Raw genomic sequence first — 24,156 nt, forward strand, 5'->3', positions numbered from 1 at the left:
TTATAGCCCCGGATGTGTTATAAGTAAAGGAGGGAAAAAGAGAATATTGAGCACCGCTGATGAGCTTCTTTCTCGCTTCTGTCGCCTTCTCTCCGCCTCAGCCTTTTCTGTTTCTGTTGAAAACCTGGCCACGATATATGCACCTATCCACGCAGCTGTCTGTCCGCTCGTCAATCCGCAGTATCTCTCCACCTCCCTCTCTCTGTGTAATCCTCCAGTCCTCCGCCTCCTCCTTCCCTCCCTGCCAAGGCCTCCTCCACAGACATCTGCGTCGGTTTCGGCGGATGCCAGCGGTCAAGTCTTTCAGGGGAGGGGGGGGATCATCGCATCCTCCGCCGCGACGCCAGAAATACAGACGGGGAGAAGTGACCGCCCACTCCTCCATCCCTCCCCCTCCTCCTCTTCCCTCTCCCTCCTTCTGCCTGCTTTTGTGTTTCTATCATACAAGATGGTCGGGGGGGTTCGATCAGCAGGGAAGCCGGGGAAGTTGTTGTGTCGAAGACTCTGCGAGGGGGCGGGGTGAGGCGAGAGTTCGGCCGGGTCGACGGTTAGCCGAGCTCTCCCTGACCTCCGAGGTCAGGGAGATGTAGGGAGAGAGAGAATAGGCAAAACAGCGAGAGAGAGAGACAGATGTGAAGGAGAGAATGAGAGTCGGAGAAAGAGGAGAGAATCGGAAGTAAATACGAGTCAGGGGGCCGTGGCCGGATCAAAATGTTTTAGCGAGATTAAAAAATATCCAAACCCGGCAGGAGGGCTGGGGGTCGTCCAGCCAGAAAGTTTTGCTCACTTAAAACCTATTTCTTGCAATTTTACAATACATGCATAATTTATATCCATCTGAAAAAATGACTCTCTGTCCTGCAAATCCAGTAACCACAACATCCCAGTTATTATGGAAACATTAGACATGGATTAGACATGCATTGTGATCCCAACTTACTAAGCATGTCTATATTTGTAGACGCAACATTATATCAATTAACATAAACAGGGGAGAGATCTGTTAGAAGGTATTTGACTCTAACTTATTGCACCGATTTATTGTTCCGATAGCTCACAATTGCTTTGTTACAAGCCTGCACACTGAAAGCACCGACTAAATGCTGCACTTCAATTTGATATCTAATTCCCCTGTCAACAGGCCAAGCCAATATGATCAAACTCCTATTTGTATTATGGAAAGATACAATTAGACTATACTAGCATGGGGAAAAAACAGCTGATGCTATAACATCAAAACAAATATCATATATCCAGAAATGCTCTCATTCTAATCTATGCTGCTGTCTACATGCTCTGTACAGGCATTGCATAGGCTTTTACACCATTTAAGTGCATTTAAGAGTATTTTTTTCTATTAACAGTAGAAAGGCCATGGGGCTGACTTTAATTATATTAGAGATTTTGGTAACACTTTATATTAGGGAACACATTAATTATTAACTATGGGTTTCCCCTCAATAGTTTCATAATTTCCCTCAATAATTTGTGATACTAGCACCTTATAAGCCCCATACTGAGCAAAGCAGACTAAGAGCCCAATTCATCTGCAACAACTTCCTTACCGACTGCTATAAGCACTAATTAGGAGGCTATTGAGGGAAAACTCATAGTTTATGGAGGTTTGTAATGACTAACAATATGCATGTTAATAAGCAACTTATTAATAGTTAATATGTGGTCCCTAATCTAAAGTGTTACCGAGATTTTTAATTCAAATTTCTCAAATTTCTTTCAAAATTCTAACAAAAAACACAAAAATACACAAAATAATACACAAAATCCCCCCATCTACACCAGAACAACAGGCTAAAGAGTGTTGGTATGAATGTCTCTCCCTTTACTCCTCCACCGCTATTCAATGGCCAGAGCATTTTTGCCATGGAAACAAATGTCACACCTATGATTACTGACATACCTTTAGAACAACATGTGATGAGACACAGAATTGCCAGACATGAAACATGGGATATGTATGTGGAAGAACTCAAAGCATTCATTGTACTTATGTATTTTCGTGGAATATATGGTGATAAAAACATGGATATCGAATGCTACTGGTCAGAAAAGTTTGAACAAAAAATGTTTTTCATACTGGTTATTTCCTATCATTTTATTCTAAGAAGAAATGTGATTTTGGGTCTTTGGTGTCTTTCTGCTCACTCAAGCACATTTAGGCGATGTGCCTGTAATACGTTATATAATCAAGTGCTGGCTACGCCTTAATTTCCCGCCTCTACATATTGTTATATTTCAGAAATAACTGCACAGACACTGATTTGCTTCTGTTGCTTTTATCCCAATCAGAGTCTTACAGCATGGTGTTTTATTTCCTTTGTAAATGAGATTATTAGCGCCGGGGATTCTAAAGTCCAGCCTTTCTAATCCAGACAATAGCTGAGAATGATCCCATCTCTCCATGGACGCCTTCTGAAAAAATGCTTTCTTTTCCATATTCCTTTTGGTCTCAATACGAATATTCATCATAGGCTGACGAGTGAAGTTTACAATTTTATATCTATTTTATTCTTAATTTTAACTTAATTACAAGAGCCAACTATAAAAAAAGTCACTGAAATAGTGATTTCCTAATAGAAATAATCACTTTTATGAATGGTAGGCTATGCAGCTCTGTTGTTTTTGTTGCATGCTTGAGAAAGTTTGTCTCGTTCCATGGTTCCAAACCTTGCCTTCAAGCTTAATTAAGTAGGCCTATTCACTTTAGTGTTGATAATATATACATATATCAATATGTATATATCTAGGCATAATAACCCATATCAATTATGTAATTCTAAGGTCTCACATGTGCTGCTGACGTGCCACGACCGGAACAGACTATATGTAAGTGACAATTTCCAAACATAAAGGAAAAAATTACTGAAGTACTGGACCTCATTGTCGGCATATATGGCTATAGTGCTGAGAGAGAGTTTCAGTTTGCCTTGACTCCAGGTGTAGCACCGCAACTCCAGCCTGGTCTCCCAAAATGTCATGAAATGAGCACGATGTCTCAAAATGCAAATAGGTTTTCTGTGCATGAAATGTGAGACAAATAGGGAAAGGGTTATGTGAAGGAGACATGATTAAAAACGGACAGTAGAGTTCCGAATTCCAAACTGATACCAGTGATGTTTTCTACAGTGAGTGAAGTTTTAATTTTTAGCTAATGTTTTTCTTATTTAACCACCAAAACCATTTTGAACCTTAACTAAAGTTTTAGTTAACCTTAAGCAAAGTTAGCTAATTTTTTCATGTGACGAACAGGTGAAAATGGCATGTCCAAATGTCACATAACTAATTTGTGGTGGAGGATTGTAATCGTCACATAATTTGTTTCTGAGTTTGTTCCTCTTTTCACAACACAGACACAGACACAGACACAGACACACACACACACACACGCACGCACGCACACACACACTCCTCAAACCTCCATTGACCAGGCCCTTCAAATGCTTTTACTCTCCTGCTGGTTCCTATCCATAACCCTCAAACCGTGTCGAGCAGCAGGCTTCTGTTTGGAGGAGGGAGAGAAGAGGGGTTAAAATAAGCGAGGCGGAGGACGAGAGAGCGGCCGAGAGAAACCAGGGGAAAAGGAAGTTCAGCCATGATCTTAATTGGCTCCTGGCTGGCTGGCTGCTGGCTTGAGATCACAGCAATTTGAATAAATTTCAGCACCACAATAATCAACACGAAAGTCAACATGAGGAAAAAGTAAGCCACACAAAGCCATTTAAATAAAGAGATGTGGGTGTTACACAAGTGGAGAGTACAGAGTAAAAGAAAAAAAAACATACCGCAATGGTGTTGTCTCCTCAGATATGCTAGTTTTACTTGCAGACCTAATTATCTGTGGCAGGTAAACAGAGGAGCATCTGGCTATTAACTGCATAAAGAGACAGTGAAACAATATGTGCTGTGTATTGCATGGCTGTCATTCACTGTATATTTACTGTATATAGCCATGTGTCAGTACATCATTTTACATCATGACAAATCGCAGGTTGTTGTGGTTTAGTTGTTAATGTAAAATGAAAGAACCTATGCTTTCTGTTATGGAAAATATAGTTCCAAAATTGTGAAAATAACACATAATTTATGCATTTCAGCCAAGTCTGTATGGCATCTAAGAAATACATTTACCTGAAACCTCAATCTGGAAAAAATAAATAAATAAAAAAAATAAAATGAAAAAATGATTTGGTTGTGATAATGAGGTCTATTATAATAATATGAAAAAAAGTCTGGAAATTACAGTAAATTATGCGACCCTTTAATACACCCCTTCACTTAAATATAAAATAGCTTTTAACTCACCTGGGTCCGGTCTAGCCCCTTTCAATCAGCGATGGCAAGTATTCCATGGTGATCTATAATGTAATTCTCCAGTCGCCCAAGCCTGGCAATATAAGGCACCTAATCTTTTACTACTCAGTGGCTGAATAACATCATGATGGGGTGAGGGTGACCTTCAATGAAAGCTTCATGAAATCCATTAGAACTGAATTAATGTTTGAAGTGTGTGTGTGTGTGCGTGTGTGTGTCTGTGTGCATGTGTGTGTGTTTGCACATTTGTGGAAATTGATTAATCACAGGCTAGTAGGGCGTCCAAATTTATAACAATTAGCATCTTAATTATAATAATTAAGATTATTATCATAATTAATCTTGTAGTCCCTGATTAAAACAAGGTTGGCTGAAACACATTATTGACTATGACTAGTTCACATGTATGTTGAATAATAATCCATTCAGGACTACCGCTGGTGATACCCAGCTATACTTGACTGTTGACCATCTCACATGACTGTTTTCTAGATATTAAAAGCTGGAAATTTTATTTTATTTCATTACTGGGCCAACTGTGTCAAATCCAAAACTTGTAAAGTAATTTGTAACTCTATTTTCTATACATTAACGTTCTTCTTCTTGTTTTTCTTCTTGTTCTTCTTGTTCTTCTTCTTCTTCTTCTTCTTCGTCTTCTTCCTGTTGTACTTGAATGATCCTTATAAAATGATCTTATACAAGTGGATTTTGTCCTCCAGTTTATTTCTAACTCCACACTGATAAACAAAGAAGGGAGTGAGCGTTCAGATGCTTGGGGCATCTTGTTATACACTTTTCTCTTGTCTCTGAGAAACAGGAAAGGGAAGCGATACTGTAGGCGAAATGGCTGTTAAAGGATCTTGGGTTCCAGCCTCAGAAAGGGAAACCACATTTGCAATTCTGAGGTTTGGAATGACTCCAGCTTCCAGTATAGCTTTATGCAGGACCACCTTCCTTCCTACTGTGTTGAGCCACCAGCTTAAAAATCCTTCTTTATGCTGTATGCTCCCCTCCATCTACATCTCCCCTTTGTGAGTAAAGTGGATTTAATAGGTGGAATTGATGAGGGATCGTACAGCTTTCACCTGGATTCACCTGATCCGTCTATTTCTTGAAAGGAACCAGTGGTCCTAATATTTTGTACTATCAGTATAACCCATTCCAAATGAACTGACCATCTTCTTACAATGCGTCTTGTGCTTTCTGATGACTAAAAATACCATTCAATTTGATTTTTCGCGCAGCAGTTTGCGATGGTATGCAGTAAAAAGTGAGAAATCTACAATGGCTTTTTTTTTTTTTTTTTTTTTTAACCCTGTAAGGCCCACGGTTGCAAAATTACAACATCACTTTTAGCTATCCTAAAAAAAAATCTGTAAATGTTTTTTTTTTTAAAGACCACATTTACGTAGTCAATGGGTCCTATTGTTTATCCTCGCAATGCTATTGGATGGTAAATGTGTTTATAGGTCCGGCCATCAGGCCATGAACTCACACAACCTGCAAACTTTCCTTCAAGCTCATCTCTTTGTTTTATTGGACTGGATTTGTCAAGATTCAAGTAAGTAAAATGCCTTAAATAATTTTTTTTGTGATTATTACAATGTCTAGAACATGTAGATATTTAGTTATTGTGGAATACATTCATCAAATTTGATTTTGAGCTTGTTATGTCTGTGTTGCAATTCTACATATCTGGGTGAGGTTGGTAGTCAAAATAGCATGTGCACCTTACACATTACATGGGGACATTGCACTTCTCACATGTTCACATATGGAAAAAAATACTATTAGATATATAATGCTTTGATGATTCACTATAACTAAGTTCTAAATGTGTTTTCTCTGTTAAAATTTTGAGTTTAGACCAGAATTGAATAAATGAATACATTATTTCTGGTTGCAGTATTTGAAACTCTATCTGTAGCAGTATTTGAAACTGTATCTGTATCTGTATCTTATCAGTTAAAAAAAATACATTTAACTGATCCTGGGCTTTTTTCTTGGCTTTGTTTGCCCAAATAGCTGCTTGTTGCATTAGGCAGAAACAGGTTCTGAATGTTCTGGAATGTTTTGGGGGATGCTTGTTGCATTGTTCAGGGACAGGTGAGAATGGGCTATGGTGTAACCATAGTGCTGTATGTGGGGATGTAAGTGTTCTGGGGGGATGCATGTATTCCTTTTAGTATGATAAGTAGAGAGCATAATAGGCTAGCCAGACAATATTGTGTGAATGTAGTGGAATCAGCCTGTTGTTGTCTTTTTGCTATATTACAGATTAGTTCAGTGTCTATATGCATGGATTTGGCCTCTGGTCAAATCTCATTGAGCTGTTTTCCCATGAGTTTAGCGCCTTGGGGCTAAGTGCAGCGTTTCTGCTGGATTTACAGTGCGAATCTCCAATGCACAACCCTCATCCAATATAATCCTCCCCGTCTCCCTCTGTCTCACTGCAAAAACCCTCAAAGCGCAATCTGAATGGTTTCCAAGATAGTCTTCTGTCTGTATATAGGACAGTGCAAAACAAAAAAACAAAAACATGATTGATGTTTGGTATTACCAGATCAATGTGTCAATATCTTCATCATAGCCGAATGCAAAGGCATGCAGAGGGACAATCACCATGTCACATGTGATACGCAGTCTAAAGGGTTTACCCACAGAACTAAATCTGAGGGGGATTGTCGTCTATGAAGTCGCACTCCGCTCGATGGCTTTCTTGACAATGTCATGTGACGCACTGGCTGTCACGCTGCACAATTTGGCAAGAAGATTACTCTTCACTTTCTAATCTAGCTCCCAATCCAGGCTCAAGTCTAAGTACACGCTTATGTTTGCTTTCACTCAAAAGAGGCTACGAGACACAATGATGACAACAACAGCTACAACAAAAGCACGGTGCCAGAAAGGCTGCTTTTGGGATTTCTACTCTGAGAGAGAGAGAGAAAGAGCGAAGCACAAGACAGAGAGAGACAAAGAAAGAAAGAACGAAAGAAAGGAAGAAAGAAAGAAAAAGGCAGCCGAGGCGACTGCCTGTGCCAAACGCAAACCTCCTGCGAAATAAATGAGAACAAGAACGACAAGGTTAAAGGAATGCGTTGCCAAAATCTCGAACAGAAAGCAAATCTCCATCTCTGGGAGTCGAAAAAAAAAAAACCTAGTTCTTTTGTTGTTTTCACAAATCCAGGAAGTGCATGTGCTACATCCACACAGCGAGGCAGCATGCTTTATGGCGGCAATAAAGGCGGAAATGGGCAGAGATTCAAAGAGGCAGGGTCCTGATATCGTTGAGTGGGAATCCATGCCAGGACTATTTGTAGGTGGTACCGAATATCAAACAGTTCCCTGTTAGCTCGCAGGCATGCTTTTTAATTAACATAATGGAGGCACAGAGACAATTAAACGATTTGTACCGCATCGCGGGAAGGGAGGGCAACACAATGTGGAGCGGAGAGAGGCAAGAAAAGCGTTCAAAGACGTGGAAAGAGAGAGCGAGACAATTTAACATTTACGGCCATGATTTATGGGTTCGTCCATGATCTGCGGCTGCCACTTGTAAAAAAGGAGATGATGAGTAAATAGTGTTCCGTCTCGGAGATCTGGAAACGCCATCCAAGCAAGGGGAACATATGCAAAGCACACTTAGCGCTTGGTACAGCTGTTAAAGTGTAAACACTCCTTTTGAACGCATTCAAAATAAAGATTACTGAAGTCGTATGAGGTTAGTTTTGCGTTCGCTGAGCTCAAAGTCAAACAAGTTCACTGAAAGCGTCATGAACTGACGAAAGGGTTCACTCAATTTACCAAAGGCATTCAAACACACCCATAGGGATTTCCATTGAGAGCTGTAAGCTGCTAAAAGGGGTTTCTGAAAGATCCCCCTCCACAGGCGGCCACTCCATTTAAGCCACACATACAAGCAGTACGTATCGTGTTGTGCTTACAGAAGAATCTGAACCACAGGCTTACACAGTGACTGAGGTATACTGAAGAGGTGCAACGATAATGCTAAATCGTTTTCAATTGTTGGACATTTGGACATTATCAGAATATCTAATTTCATGTACACTATAATTGCAAAAATGACACAAATACCTCACAATATATGAATATCATTACAGGCTTCTATGGCTTCAGAACAGCTTCAATACTGTGGTCCATGTCCTGAACTGTGTGTAGTGGGATATTGAACCTTTCTTCATGAAGGAAAGCCCCCAGTTTTTGAAAGATGAAGGAGGTAGAACTCTACCTCCCTTAAAGGTTCAATGATCTTCACACCTCACAATGTATGAATATCATTTAGCTACTAAGTAGTACAGCTATCCTTTGGCTTCAGGACAGCTTCAATACTCCTTGGAATACTGTCATCCATGTCCTAAACTGTATCTAGTGGGATATTGGACCTTTCTTCAAGAGGGAAAGTTCTTTGAGGGATGAAGCAGGTGGAACTCTACTTCCCATAAAGTTTCAGTGGTGTTTAGATCTGCTGATTGTGGAGGCTATGGAAGGGGTTTGACTTCATCCTGCTGTTCATGAAACCACTTTTGAATTTGTTTAGCAGTGTGTATGGGGGCAATATCATCTTGTAATATGGGAACATCATGAAGGAAGAGTGTTTGCACCATAGGATGCATCTGGCCCTATAAAATGGCCTCGTATTCCTTGGCTGTTATAAAGTTATGCAGAGCAATAATCAGACCTAATGACTCTAGATGGCCGCCTGTTCCATTACAGATCCACCACCATGCTTCACAGTTGACAACAGACATTGTGTGTTGAAGGTTAAGTGTCTATCTATCCCTGCCGGTGAGCTTCAACTTGCAAACACTGTTCCTCTTTGCTGATGTAGTGTGTCCACATTTGGTGTACTGTCTATAGTCAGGATTTTCCAAACTGTTCCCCATGCCACATTAAATCATGTCCTGCAATGAGCACAAACTATTTGCAGGAGTGGACTTAGTGATTTGGGGGCCCAAAGACAAGCATGGGGCCCCCTGAATCCCAACCCTCACCCTTTTCAATCCATCCTTTCTATTCTATTCTATTTACCTTCAACTTGGGGGAGAGCAAGGTACTGGTATACATGTCTTGATGCTGGCCATCATTCTCCTCATCTTCAACATTATTATATATTTCTAATATTTCCTTGCCCTTGGCTCTGAGCATCAGTTGGCAGGGCAGCACACTCACCATCACTGTTGCAGTGGTGCTAATGTTTGAAAAACAAGCTTGTTATTCTTGTGTTTTGTGGAGCCCTCTGGCCTAAGACAGTCGCCTACCTTTGCCTGAAGGTAAGATTGCGCCTGACTATTTGGCCTCTGTAGAACTCTGTTAGCTGGCTCATGTTGCTTTGGAAACTGAAAAAGTGGTGATTGGCAGACCTCTTGTAAAGCTGTCACATACTGCTAATTGGCATTCAACTTGTAATTGTGATTTAGTTGCTTTAAAGTTAAAGTCCCTTTTCTTGCGGTGTTATTTTGTCCACCCTTCTGTATACCTGTAAAGGTATAGATGGAGTTCAGCACCTCAATGACTTTTTGGTCTTTGGAGACCGGCTAGCAACTAACAGCCAAGAATGGCCAATTTCTCTAGCAGAAAGTCATATCTCAGAGACCGATCAGCAGAAATTTAAGAGACAATCTTATAATAAAGAGTTCTGATTGTGGTTAGGATTACCCTACCAAGAGAATGCTCCACCCAACATCCAGCACATTAGGCTGGATTATTCGATTATGATCGCAGCTGTGGGTGCCGATGTGAGGAATGAGCTTCTCGGCCGTCATACATGTTGTAGAGCAAGGGAATGGTGTTGCTAATGAGGTCAGCCATACATGAAACATGAGAGGGAGCTTCTCTGTAATTTAGATTCAATTCCCTGCTCCAAGGGTGGGCTGGAGTGAGCGTTAACTCCCCGCTGAGAGAGAGAGAGAGAGAGAGAGAGAGAGAGAGAGAGAGAGAGAGAGAGAGAGAGAGAGAGAGAGAGAGAGAGAGAGAGAGAGAGAGAGAGAGAGAGAGAGAGAGAGAGAGAGAGAGAGAGAGAGAGAGAGAGAGAGAGAGAGAGAGAGAGAGAGAACTTTTAATTTTTTTTAAAAGAGGCTTTTGTACCTTCTCATGCTGCCTTTACCCATTTTGCCATAAAGAGGGAGTGATGCATTAAATGCGAAAGAACAATGTTTGACTGATCAAGTCCCACCATAGACATTTATCTGTCATTCAATTTAAAAGCAAAATATTCTTCTTCTTCATTATTCAAACCAATTCAGAATAGGCTTTCTATGGCACTAATAGTGATTATGAGCCAAAAAATATATTTGCTACTGTGAAGTACCTTTTAATCTTAAAGTAAACCCTTTTTATGTTGAGATCAAGAAACAGAGAGACGATGAGATACAATGTATAGCCTAATGTAAAACAAATAAATAAATAGAACCAGACATCTTTGAAGCATTCATCTCCATTGAAGTCCGACTGTGTAGCCATTAATATCATAGAAACTCCTTATCACCAAAAAAAAAGCTACTCTGTGAAGATAAGACACTTGAAACAGACACTTTTTCACTGATTTGTTTGAGCTTTATTCAGCTGTTGTCCAGGAATTAGGCGGGAGCGGCAGCAAACTAGCGCTAAGCCCAGAGGCTAGCTGTGTTTTCCACTTTCACAAAAATCAAAGGTGTGATGCTTCAAAGTGCATCTTATTCACACCCGCCCAGGACATCTCGCCTCTCAAACTGCACACGGGATTCATCTATACAAGAAGAAAAAAAAGTATAAACGTCTCCTGTAATGCTTTATCTTGGTTCTTTAGTTGGGAAATGCGCGAGTGGCTGAGGTTTGAGGCTATTATTCTCCTTTTCCTCTCTCCCTTGTCCTCCTTCTCTCTCCCTCTCTCTCTCTCTCTCTCTCTCTCTCTCTCTCTCTCTCTCTTTCTCTCACACACACACAAACACACACACACACACAATCCTCCCAGTTGTTTTCTCCTCGCCACAATAAATTTATCAACCCATCCCAGCAGACGAGATGCAGCCCAACCTCCAAGGCACTTCCAGCCAAAAGCAGTGTGTGTGTGTGTGTGTGAGAGAGAGAGAAATTATGCGAGAGGGGGGGACGGGAAAAGACAGAGAGAGAGCGAGAGAGAGGGGGAGAGACTGTGACTACTAATGTAGAGCTCTGAAAGTCAAACAGTATTTGCCATGTAGATTACCCTCCTCACATCTCACTGCATTCATTTTTCATCTTAACTTGCCTTGTGTGGGGCCTGTGTGAGTGATTTTATGTGTGTGTGTGTGTGTGTGTGTGTGTGTGTGTGTGTGTGCGCGCACATTCATGAGTGTGTGTGTGTGTGTGTGTGTGTGTGTGTATACACAGCATGCCTGTCCTTGTATTTGTGTGTGTCACTAAGTGTATAGGCCTTATGATATATTTAGCTCATTATTCAGACACAAGAGCATCCAAAAGCACTAAAGGGCCTCATTTATATGACAAACAACGCAAAGTTAAGCTTCCGACAAAAAAAAACGACAACGTCAGCGGAACCAGAAAAGTCTTGCAATTACGCAAGTCTTACTCTTCTCTTTTCAATACCGGCATCAGTGAGGTTGTATCTTTATAAAGATTTAATACGCAGCGAAAAAAAGAAAAAAAAGAAAAAGCCGCTCTGCATTCACTTAGCCTCATTTTGACAGCACCTGACTTTGCAAAGAGGGGGGGGGGGCTATACGATATACACTCGCAAAAGTTCAAGAGAAGCCTGCCAGAAACCTGTCCCCCAATTAAATCGCACCCGCACCCTTCCAAGTCATTAAAGAGGTAGCTGGTGGTGTGCAAAAAAAAACCGGCTCCAGCCAATTTAGGGAGTGACGCCCGAGTTGTTCCGCATCATCGCCGCCATTACATGACACACCTGTGTCTCGCTCCCGGTGATGAATCGTTTTCATAAAGCGGCCCGGCCTGGTGGAAATGAATTTAACAAGAGTGAGATTGTACACCTGATGGGAGGGGGGAGGGGGTGCTCCATCCCTGTGGCTCAGCAGGCTAAGGCAGAGGTTTCACACTCTTAGTTCCAATCCGGGTCTTGAACTTAGTCACACATCGCTGCATAATACCTAATGATGCGGCAACGCCAAAAAAAAAGTAATCTTGAAAAGAGATAACAGGCACCACTGGCACTAAGTTAGAACGTTAAGTCATAAGTCTCCTTTTCACTCTTAAAAAGAATATTGGAGAATGAATAACTTGTGAGGATATTGAATTCCCATGCAACTTTCCTTTAATTATTAACTTTCATAAAACAGCTTAGCTTAGTAGAAATGAACCAAACTCCTGTGAAGTTGTCTCCCCTATTCCATAACCATATTAAGAGGTCTTTTCTCTTTTCCCTCATAAAATATATTACATGGCATATGAAAATGATTACATTCCGGCTATTGCCCTCAATACTACAACAACTACTAATACTGCTATTGCTATTACTACTACTGCTACAACTACTACGATTACTACTACTAATAATAATAAATATAGCTGCAAGCGGCCATTAGTGGGGTCCAAGCCTATAGGGCAAATGATTTGACCGTGAGAACATAAGCTTGATTCATCATTTTGGAAATGTTCTACATCTCAAAGATTTTGGTACAAGTCCTTCAACTGCAGGTGAAACGGTGCCTGACATATTACCATTTAAAACCTTTTGTGAGAGGAAACGTAATAAAAAGGTGTTTGACATACTCACAAGACAATGTCCATCAGCTTTAGTTTTGAATTGAGAATGAATGAAAGAATTGAATGAAGAAATTAAAATGCTCTGTTTTTGTCTGCCTTTACTCCTTTTCTCCTTTCCTCGCATCGCAGTAAATAAAATGCCAGGAATTCTGGCTCCTCTGACAAGATTTGAAACCTGTAATAAATAATAATACCTGTTGTAAAAGGCAATAGGACCACAGTTTGGGAACACTTATGTATTACAACTCTAATTGATTGTGTCACTACAGAGTCAGATATTAGAAGCCCTTATAACAGGCTTACATGTACAATATGAACATGAACTTCATGAAGAAAATTTGAATTTGTGCTCAGTCATTGAGCTCAGTTAGGATATAGGGCATCATGGATGATTTTACTGTACCTGTTAGAAACTATACAATACGTCAGAGATGCAAGCTGTAAATAAAGCGTTACTACAAATTCCACTAACCCAAATACCTCATCCAGCTCGGGGAGCCATGAATCACTGCCGTTCCACTTGCTGCATCTCTCACCGGAGCTGAAACCATCTCATGCCAGGAAGTCATTGTCCAGTTGTCCAGGCCTCATTACTCTTATTTAATACAGTAAGTAGATCATAATATGCCAGAACCCCAGACTTCCTGAACAGTAAGCCAAAATGGCATAAGAAAGGAAACGTGCGGTCATGTAAAAACTACTGCGCTAGTGCTTTCTAGGTGCTGGGGCGGAGGGGTGGGGTGGTGGGGGGTATGAGTGAAACTCTGCTTGCCAAAGTGCTGCGGTCGCACAGTGTTGTTGGAACTAAGAGAATCGCAGAACAAAATATTTAATTCATGCGCTGAGTTTGCCACTATAGAAGGAAAATCACTGAGCTACTTCCTGGTATGAGGATGTCCGCAGGCTGCAGCGAGGACCCTGTCCATGCTGTGACTTCTACCGTACTGCTTAGTATACGAGTGCACACTGTATTTCCGGCTCTTATAGACATGCCCCTCCCAGTCACCTAATAATGGCATTCTGTCAATTGCACCTATTTGACTAACCAACCACCTTACCCTTCTCTTGTTTTATACAATAACGTACTTTACTGAATATCAGCGATCAGAGCATCAGTATATGACACAGTGAATTTGTGAATTCTTGATTTAAGCTGCTCAAGACCTCTTCCCTCTTGTTCATACAGGACACTAAAACCCCCCATTCAACAGAACCTCATTACAGTATATCAAGTTTCTACCTCATTATTAACAAGTTTCATACTAGTCACCATACTCATCCTATCTTATACTGTACAAATCTTCTACCTCATTACTTGCAAGTTTTATAATAACCGTACCAACCCCTACTTAACTCCATGATTTTTTCATTGAAGGTGCTCCAGGTCTTTTTGCTTCTGTTATAGACACTAAACTAAAACCTAATTCAACACAACCTCATTATCAGAAATGTTTCTACCTCATTACTAGCGAGTTTTATATTGCTAACCCAGACCTGACTCCATGAATTCTTGGTTGAAGCTGCTCCAGGTCTCTTTGCTGCTGTTGTAGACACTAAACCAAAACCTTGACATAACCCCATTATTCGCGAGTTTTCTACCTTATTGCCAGCGAGTTTAATGTTAACCATGCCAGCCCATACCTGATTCCATGAATTCTTGGTTGAAGCTGCTCCAGGCCTCTTTGCTCTTCTTCAGGTTCTCCTCCATGACCTTGATGTCGGCAAAGGGACAGTTGCATTCTGGGAAGCGGGCAGAGCATCGGCACCAGCAGTCGTTGTTGCGGCAGAGCAGCTCGCCCTCCGAGTTACATGCCACATAGCTGAGAGCTGCCTCCACAAAACGCCCACGCAGGAACTCTGGGAGGACATCTTGTAAACCTGGCAAAACACACAGCAAGGTATTTATTTATTTTTCAGAATAAAGAGCTTTTCTTAAAAGCCAGTTCCACCTGCTTCCACACATTGATATTCTTGTAAACCTGGAAAGGGCGTTATGAATGTTGAGAATGTGGCACTGCTTTTCCAACCTTTGTATATGTCATGGAGGAAAACAGCTTGATTTATTAAAGAAAGTTCTGAAATGAAATTGTTTGCATTAAGATTACATAAAGACTAGTTTGAAGTGGTTCCACAAATTAAATCAAGGGATCTTGCAAGTCACATAAATACAATTTCTAACTGTTCTATAAAAAGGTCATGATTAATAATAACAATGCAAGTCTTGAAAACGGTTGGAACATAGACATTTTTTTTTAATCAGAATAGGCTGCATAGGGCGTTATGTTTCATTGATAGCAACAATCCTTATTGCCACTTTTATAAATAGTGACTAGGAATCACTGCTGTTGGATGAAACATTAAAGATGAATGATTACTCATTTGATGTCCATGCATTTCTGAAAATACAACATGGCTTTCAATTGGTTCCATGTATTCATAGTTCATGACGCCTGTTCAGCGCAAAAGGGCAGTGAACATCTTTAATTCAAGCCCCAACAAACAAAGCTATGCAACAGCTGCAATATAGCCTGTGCATCAATGAGTGTTTCATAGGGATATTGATACTGACAACACGCTTTATCATGGCTGAGCCAACATAACCGACTTGTGCAGAGAGACAACAGCCCATCAGCTGGCTGTCTCTGTTGCATGCCGGCTCTTGCCTGAGGAGAACAGTCACTTAACCACATTTCAAATGGTTGTCTGCTTGCCTTTAATTGGTAAAGAGACTTCATCTGTGTGTGAGTTCTATTTTCACGTGGACAGGTAAGAAGCTGTTTTTTCCAAAGCATCATTTTCAATGCCAGCTCTTACAGAGGGTAGGTGTGTACACATGGGGATGAGATAAGCTTGCCCAAGGGCATTTTTTGCAGTTTTGGGCACTGTCAGTAGCAACTGTCACCTACTCTGCAGCCGCCCTAAACAACCCGCTGTGCCAACCTGCCATGTACAGGTTGTTTCCTATCTGCAGGTTTCATTATTTCCCCTCCCTGTTGTGTAATGGAGATTCTCAAATCATCATCAAAGCATCGGACGATCACCGGGGCCACTGTTTTGTTTTATTATAGGCAGGGATGCCATTAAATTTTCACTATTTTTGTTTTAAAACTAGCCTAATATGATTTTGAGATGATGGATGTTGACAACCCTCTAATAAATAAATAAATAAATAATGATCAATGCATATTTAATCTTCAGAGAGAAATACTGATAATTTTTTCTGCACTGCATGCTAGTTCCTTTCTCTTTATGTCCTCCGACTCTCTTAACACGTCACAATACAAATGTTAGTGCTTTCATTGTTTATAACTTGTATTGAAATAGTAGAAGTAGTAGCATTCATTAATAGTCATTAATGTGCTAAAGAAGTTTCATAACCACACCCATTCAAACCCATTCAAAAGCCATTGTGTGAATGTCAAAATGCGTAAATCATGTATTAGAAAACATTTTTTTTTGTTTATTTTTAATTATTAGCAGCTTTCAGGAGACCGCAGTATGGCGTTCACGCTGCTTCACTGAATCTATCTGTCGGTCCGTGGGTGTCTGTCTGTCTGCCTGTCTGTCTCATAATCATCAATTTGTTGTGTCAAAAGCTTCCTCTCCCCTCAGTTCACAATCTCATTTTGGATGATTTTCAACAGCCAAGTCAATCCCGCTGTGCCCCACTATGAATATGCATGTCTTTTCTTTGGTATTTACTCTTTCAATGGCTTGGAAAGAGATGTAATTAGTCGCATTTTTCCCCTTCCATGCTTTGGCAGGTGCTTTTGGGTCTCTCTCTGTGTGTGTGTGTGTGTGTGTGTGTGTGTGTGTGCACGTACGTGTGCGATAGTAGCAAATCTGGCAATTTGGGAGACAGCTAAATAACACACTTCTCATCGCCGATCACAATCCCGCTTTCTCTGTCTCTCTTCCATCTCTCCGTTTGTTGAACTGTCTATCCATCCCTCCTGCAACCCCCCCCCCTTCTCTCTCTCTTTCCCTCTTTCTTTGAACCTCACTCACTCTTTGTCTCATTTGGAAGGCAGAAGTGGTAATTTCCTTGTTGCGCTGCAGTCTTCACTCGTTAGAAGTCGCAGCTCCCATATTTAATTTTCTCTGCCTGTTGCTAATGACTTGCCTTTTATTTGCTACAGTAAGGTAGGAGAGTGTACATTATGTATACACACACACACACACACACACAGACACATTGCAAACACACTTGTTGAAAGTTGGCAAACAGAATTCTGGGTATTGAGCGACAATTTGTTTATTTTGCATTGAAACTTCTGAACTTAATATTACAAATAAAGGCAAGGTCAACTGCTGTTTTCAGCAAAAAATGAAATGAACAGCCTGGATTCTGTTTTTTTCAGTCAACAATAGCTAACAGCTCTTCATAGTGGCAACATAAAAGCACAGTAGATTAACTGTTAACATTAGTAAGCAAGCCTAGAACTCACTTCCCTACATATTTACATGTTGGTGCCACGACGATAAGGGTTTCCGGAAAAAGATTCAAGTGGGAGTGAAACATTCTGCAACACGCTTCCGGATTGGCTGTGATTTGTTTTGTTTCCCAAAGTGTGTTTCAACCTTTTCATCTGCCTTATGAGCTTTTTTGGAACAGTACTCTCTAGCTGCAGTTGTTCTGGTGGAAACTGTGGGAATGTCTGTTCTGTGTATCCTACGCAACGCTTGATGTTACAGCGCATCAAATTTAGAAACAGCCATGTTAAAAACTGAAGACTGTGATTCTTATGAGGAATGCATTGAAGGAGGGAGGGAGGGAAGCGGAAATAAAATATGAAAATATATGTTTATATTAATTCACCATCGGTGTCAAGCAGATTTTCACCTTTGACATGCCCGTTGACATCACGACAAATTAGCATGCGGCAAAACGCCTGTCTTCTTCATCATGCAACCCACATCCGCCGATTCCAAATGAATGAAAAATGCACATTTCAATATGTCGCATCGTGTTTCCTTGGTGGGTATTAACCCCCGTTTGACATTTCATATCATTCAAAAACCATACGAGGCCCAGAGATGCAATTAAGGCTTACGGATGTGGCTGAGGTGGGGAATGATCCGGCGGGCTTGTTCGGGCTGAAAGGAGCCATCAAGTAACATGACTCTCTCTGGATTGTCAGATATAGATAAGCTCTGAAAGTGGAATCAGCTAAAAAGGAGTCATATCCTTGAACATCTGAATGGAAGCTCGGAGAAAAGCCTTTTCAGCAGCCAAGCAATCAAATGAACACGTCGTCGCTGTCGGGTGAAATCCTTGTATGTCTTAAATATGAACTTTTCAGGAGCTAAGAAAAACAGCCTTGTTTTTTGCTTGACCACCATGCATTTTTGAGTTTATCCAATGGGGTTTTGAAAGGGTTTCAGAAGCCCAAGGGTTGTAGAACTTTCTCAACCCATAGAGGAGCATGTGATCCTTCCATTGAAGCTAAAATATGAAAATCATTAAGATTGTAGTTACAAGGTTTTCACATGGCAACAGCGATATGCAGCATCAACTTCAAACTAATAAGGTTTTGCATTCAACCAAATTCAATCAACATGTTCTATGCTCAAGAAATGACACATTTCCACTATTTTATCAATTACAGTATGTGGTCGAAATGGTAAATAATTTCAATATTTTCAATGAAATTACATTTGTTGAGATCTAAATGCGTTTAAAAAAAGAAAGAGCACCTCAAAACAAAAAAACAACCCTGAGGTGATCAGATGGCTGAATTGTTTGTCTATTGATTTATTTAGAACCCATTACTTCACACCTCCTGGGGTAGGCGTGTAAATTTAATGAGTGTGATCACACTTTTTTGTATAAATTAATTACACTCTTTGTGCCCAGAGTTAATTAACCTATTTATTATTAGGAGTATTCAAATTAAAGATGAAACCATCATTCCTTTAATTAATGTTTTTCATGCCTTCTTTAGTTAATTAGGTTCAATCTGCACACCTTATGTTTTGTTTGTGATCTAAGGCTGAGTAGCCTTGAGGTAGACCTGTAGCTCAAACTGGAATACATGTGTTTTTTCCCTCATAATCGCCACACAACAGTCTAGCAAAATGTAGCCACAACTAGTTTTTGTACAGTCCCACAGCTGTGTATTCCCATTAAAGGAATACACCAAGTTTTTAGGAGATTTTCCTGTTGGTCGCTTGATGAGAACAAAGACACCAAAATCATCCATGTGCTCCAGTGCTCCATGCTAACACTTAAGCGTACACTATGTTGAGCGATAGTAGGCTCCATGCTAACACTTAAGCGTACACTATGTTGAGTGATAGTAGGCTCCATGCTAACACTTTAGCATACACAACGTTGAGTGATAAGAGGCTCCATGCTAACACTTTAGCATACACTGTTGAGTGCTAGAAAGTGACTAGCATTGTCTCGACAGTGAGACATTTTGGTGCTTATGTTCTCCTCACTAAATGGATAAGTTGATCAACAGGTTAATCTCCCACAACTGTCTATTCCTTTAACACCAATGTTATTATTATTTCTTTTTTTTCATTTTCTGTCTCATCCTACCGACACTGTCATAACTTTTGCTACATCCTGACAACGTAGTACAACATCTTTGTCATGTCCTCTGTCACATTTAGTTGTTGTTTTTGAGAAACAAATGCATAGCCATTAAAATCTACACCATTCAACACCCTCCTCCTCCCTTCCTCATCTTCTATGTAGCGATGACACGGTTTTTGACACTGGTGGTGACACTAGTCTTTTTGAATATGTGTACAGGGTTTTAGGAGGTGAAAATGAACAGCTAAGTTGTAAAAGTCAAATTTTCACCGTAACATACTTAATTCATTTTGTTAATTAGATACTGCTCAACAAAGAACAGAGTAAATTGTGGGAAATGATTCTCTCAAGTGCTTTAAACTGTGAAGTTTGATAGTGTACCCCCAACTGAACGACTGACCTGAATTTGCCACTGTTACGTGTGGCCCTGCATGTGCATTATTGCACACTGCTTGTGGGTGTGTTTTATTCTCTCCTTGTCTCTCTCTCTGGTGCTTTCTCGCTCTCCTCTACCTGCTTTCTACTCTAGCTGGAGCACCTGAAGCCAATTAACCATCAGAGTTAAAAGGGGACCTGAGGAGCAGTGGGCGGGAGACACAGACAGACGCCCGACAGCCTGCAGCACCGCCGTTTTGGAGGATTCTTTTTTCCCCTATTGTTTTTCCTCAGCATGTTCTTGGTGTGTTGAGTTTTGTTATTTTAGTTTGTTGTTTTAGTTTGGGCTGGAGATCACCGGTAGTTCAGTTATCGGGTTTTTGTTTTGGTATAGTTTAGTTTACCTTTTCCTTTGGTAGTTTAGGGGGAAGAGCTGGGTTCGCACGGCCCATTGCGTGGCTGGCCCAGTATTTTCCCCATCTTTTGTTCTGTTTGGCTGGGATCTCCAACCCCTTTTGGTTTGTTTCTTTTTTTCATTTTGAGTATGGTTTATTTTCTTCTAAATAAAACCTGGTTTCTGTTACTCAGCGGTTGTGGCGTCCTTTTATATGTTTCGGTCTCCAGTTGAGCCTTAAGTGTTTAGGAGGCGGTAACATATTTGGGGGCTCGTCATTTTTCCGAATATGTTACGGCCTCCTAAACACTTAAGGCTCAACTGGAGACCGAAACATATAAAAGGACGCCACTGATTTTGTGCTGCTGTTTTGTGGGCAGTGATTTTTTTTTGCGTGCTGTGCTATTTTTTAGGCTGTGCTTTAGGCTGTAATCTGTTTGATATTTGCTCTTGAAAATGGAGTTTAATCTGGAAGAGTTTGTCGCGCAACCTAGCCTTGATAGATTCCATCGTTGCACAAAAGAGCATTTGATTGTTATTGCCGATCATTTTGGTATCACTGTGTCCAAACAGTTAAGAAAACAAGTGATAAAGTCTGAGTTATGGTCCGCGCTGTCTGACAAAGGGGTTTTGCCTTGTGAACCTGGTACGCCAAAAACAGGTTCACCTACTGGGAAGCAAAGTCTGGAGGAAATGCTCCGAGTAAAAGAGCTGGAAATTGAAATGCGCCGCTTAGCAATTAAAGAGAAAGAATTGGATAATGAGAGAAAGAACTCAGTAATGAATTGGAGTTTCGGAAAATGGAGGAGGAAACCAAAAGGCAGCTTCGTTTGAAGGAGCTTGAATTAAGGCAGTCTTACTCACTCACTAGGTCTGAATCTCGGTGTGAGGAATTTGATGTGAATAAATGCATTCGTATGATTCCTCCATTTAGTGGAAAGGATGTAGATAAATACTTCATCTTGTTTGAGCGTGTCGCAACAACATTGAAATGGCCCAAGAATGTCTGGCCTTTGCTTCTCCAGTGTGTACTTACCGGTAAAGCTCAGGACGCGTATGCATCTCTGTTGCCTGAGGTGAGTCTTGACTATGAGAAAGTCAAAGCCGCTGTGCTTAGGGCATATGAATTGGTGCCGGAGGCATATCGCCAAAAATTTCGCCGGTTTAGGAAAACAGACAATCAGACTTATGTTGAGTTCGGTCGCGAGAAGGAAGCTTTGTTTGATCGTTGGTGTCACTCTAAAAATGTCAAGGATTTTGACCAACTGCGTGACTTAATACTTCTGGAAGAATTTAGAAACTGCGTGCCGGATAAAATTGCTACTTACATCAATGAGCAGAAGGTATCCAAGGTGTCCGAAGCAGCTGTCCTTGCGGATGAGTACGTCCTCACACACAGGGATACATTTGAGAAGTTTCATTCATCCTCAGAGCGTAATGTTCCAGTAGCCAAACCCTTTGTTTTGCCGGTTAGGCCAAGTTTTGATGTGGAGGTGAAGCCTAGTGGTAAGGAAGGGGTAGGGGCCAAGGACAAGCCAGTTTGCTTTTACTGCTGGCCACACCATAAACAACTGTTTTGCCCTGGACAAGAAGAACAAGTCTCCCAGAGCAGTTAATCTGGTGAAAACTGAAACTTTGCCCAGTCAGCCCATTTCAGTGAAGCCTGATCTTGATGTGTATGCTCCTTTTATCATGAAAGGTTGTGTTTCTCTGACAGATGGAGACCCCAAAGTTCCAGTCACCATTTTGAGGGACACTGCAGCATCACAGTCAGTCATCCTGGAAGATGTGTTGTCATTTTCAGAAAAGTCCATCTCCTTCTCTTTGCTGCTTGCGAGGTGGTTCAAGAGTCCCTAGGCTTTAGTCCGGCAGAGTTGGTGTTCGCGCATACTGTGCGGGGCCCTCTCAAACTCTTGCAAGAAAGATGGCTGGGTGATAGCAAACCGCAAAATTTGCTTGATTATGTCTGTAATTTCCATTTCAAACTTCACTGCGCTTGTGAATTGGCAAAGCAAAACATGTCTGTTGCGCAAGCAAAGATGAAGAGATGGTTCGACAAGAATGCAAAGAGCAGGAGTTTCAATCCAGGGGATAAAGTGTTAGTGCTATTGCCTATTCCCAGTTCTACTCTGCAGGCACGTTACAGCGGTCACTATGTGGTCCAAGAAAAAGTGAATGACCGAGACTACATAATCGCCACTCTGGAGCGTAAGCGGCGAAGTAGGCTGTGTCATATTAACATGCTGAAACCCTACCTGGATAAGGAATCTGTTCCGCTGTCTCCTGTTAGAGCAGAGAGCCGAACTGCCTTGGCGCTGTCTACATTTCAGCGTTTGGTAAATACAGTCTTGTCGGGTTTATCACGCTGTGAAGCTTATCTGGACGACATTGTCGTCTATTCAAGTTCGTGGGATGACCACATTCAACAACTTCATGCAGTGCTTGGGAGGTTGCGTGATGCTAATCTCACAGTTAATCTTGCAAAGTGTGAGTTTGGCCAGGCTACGGTGACATACTTGGGCAAAGTTGTAGGTCGGGGGCAAGTCAAGCCGGTGCACTCCAAAGTTGAATCCTGTTGTTCCCTGCTCCTGTTTCTCGTTTTCACTGGTCTCAGAGTTGCCAACGTGCGTTTGAGTGTGTATAGGCTTTGATGACTAATGCTCCAGTACTTGCTCCACCTGTGTTCGAGCGCCCGTTCAAACTCTCTGTTGATGCGAGTGAGGGAGGGGGTGCTGTCCTCCTTCAAGAAGGAGATGATGGTGTGGAGCATCCGGTTTCGTATTACTCAAAGAAGTTTAACCGGCATCAACGGGTGTATTCTACAATTGAAAAGGAGGCTCTTGGCCCTTAAACATTTTGAAGTTTATGTCGGCTCTGCTAGCGCGCCTACCATTGTTTATACTGACCACAATCCCCTTGTATTCATTAGGAGGCCGTAACAGCCACTTAATGAAAAAACAGCTCTAAATCTCAGATGATTTACCGCTGTTATTTACCAAACTTCTGAGTAACACCTGTACATCTTGTAATTTGTGTATTTTTTAATAGGTTATAATTATTCAGTATAGACTCATAAGCTGAAATACCAATAATAATAATAACAATGATCTCATAAATGCAACTTTTATTTTTCAGTTTCCTTTCTTCACGAACTCAGCTCCCTCCGTGAATTTCTGGCAAAACCTTGGCGGAGGGTTCTCCTGTTGATGGGGGCTTTTAGGGTCATTACCCATAAGTCTTTGCCTCCATCCAGCCACAGATTTAGATCGCCCCAGTAGACCACAAATCACAGAGCCGCAGTTCTCCCTCTCTTTCTCTCTCTTTCGCTTTATGTCTATCTCCAGCCGAGACCAGACTTTCCATTTTGGGCAATTTGAAGCTCTTAAGCCTCCCCCGTGGTCACCACCCCTCTGTTATCTGTGTGTGTGTGTGTGTGTGTGTGTGTGTGTGTGTGTGTCGGTGTCCAAGTGTGCTCTCTCTCTAAGCCTCTCCTTTGGTGAGTGTTCGGTCCACTCTATTGGAATGCACTCTTGGCTGTAGAGGAGATGGTGTTTGTACCCTTGGACTGTGTCCCCACTATCAGAGAGCCTCGGTAAGCCTTGGCCGCTGCCCAGCCTCAATATACATGGACTGCTACTGAGTCTCTCTCCTCACTTCCCCTCTTTCTCTCTGTCTTCTCCCTTTCCGTCCTCCTCTATTCATCTCCGACTGCCTCCCTCTCCCCCGGTTCTCAGTCTCTCCGTCTCTCCTGTGTTGTTGTCATTTTCTTCCCGTCTCTTCATGTCTGCCTTTC

At 41.3% G+C, this 24,156-nt stretch overlaps 1 protein-coding gene across 1 annotated transcript in view; it reads right to left on the minus strand.

Annotated features, from left to right (window-relative positions):
- brinp2 (bone morphogenetic protein/retinoic acid inducible neural-specific 2) overlaps positions 1–24,156 on the minus strand; it is a 99,444-nt gene that overhangs the window by 30,814 nt on the left and 44,474 nt on the right. The window contains exon 5 of the mRNA XM_071907024.2: positions 14,692–14,928. Coding sequence (XP_071763125.1) covers positions 14,692–14,928 — 237 coding nt within the window. The remainder of the gene's footprint in view (positions 1–14,691; positions 14,929–24,156) is intronic.

Source organism: Centroberyx gerrardi, chromosome 13, assembly GCF_048128805.1.
Source record: "Centroberyx gerrardi isolate f3 chromosome 13, fCenGer3.hap1.cur.20231027, whole genome shotgun sequence".
NCBI classification, from domain to species: domain Eukaryota; kingdom Metazoa; phylum Chordata; class Actinopteri; order Beryciformes; family Berycidae; genus Centroberyx; species Centroberyx gerrardi.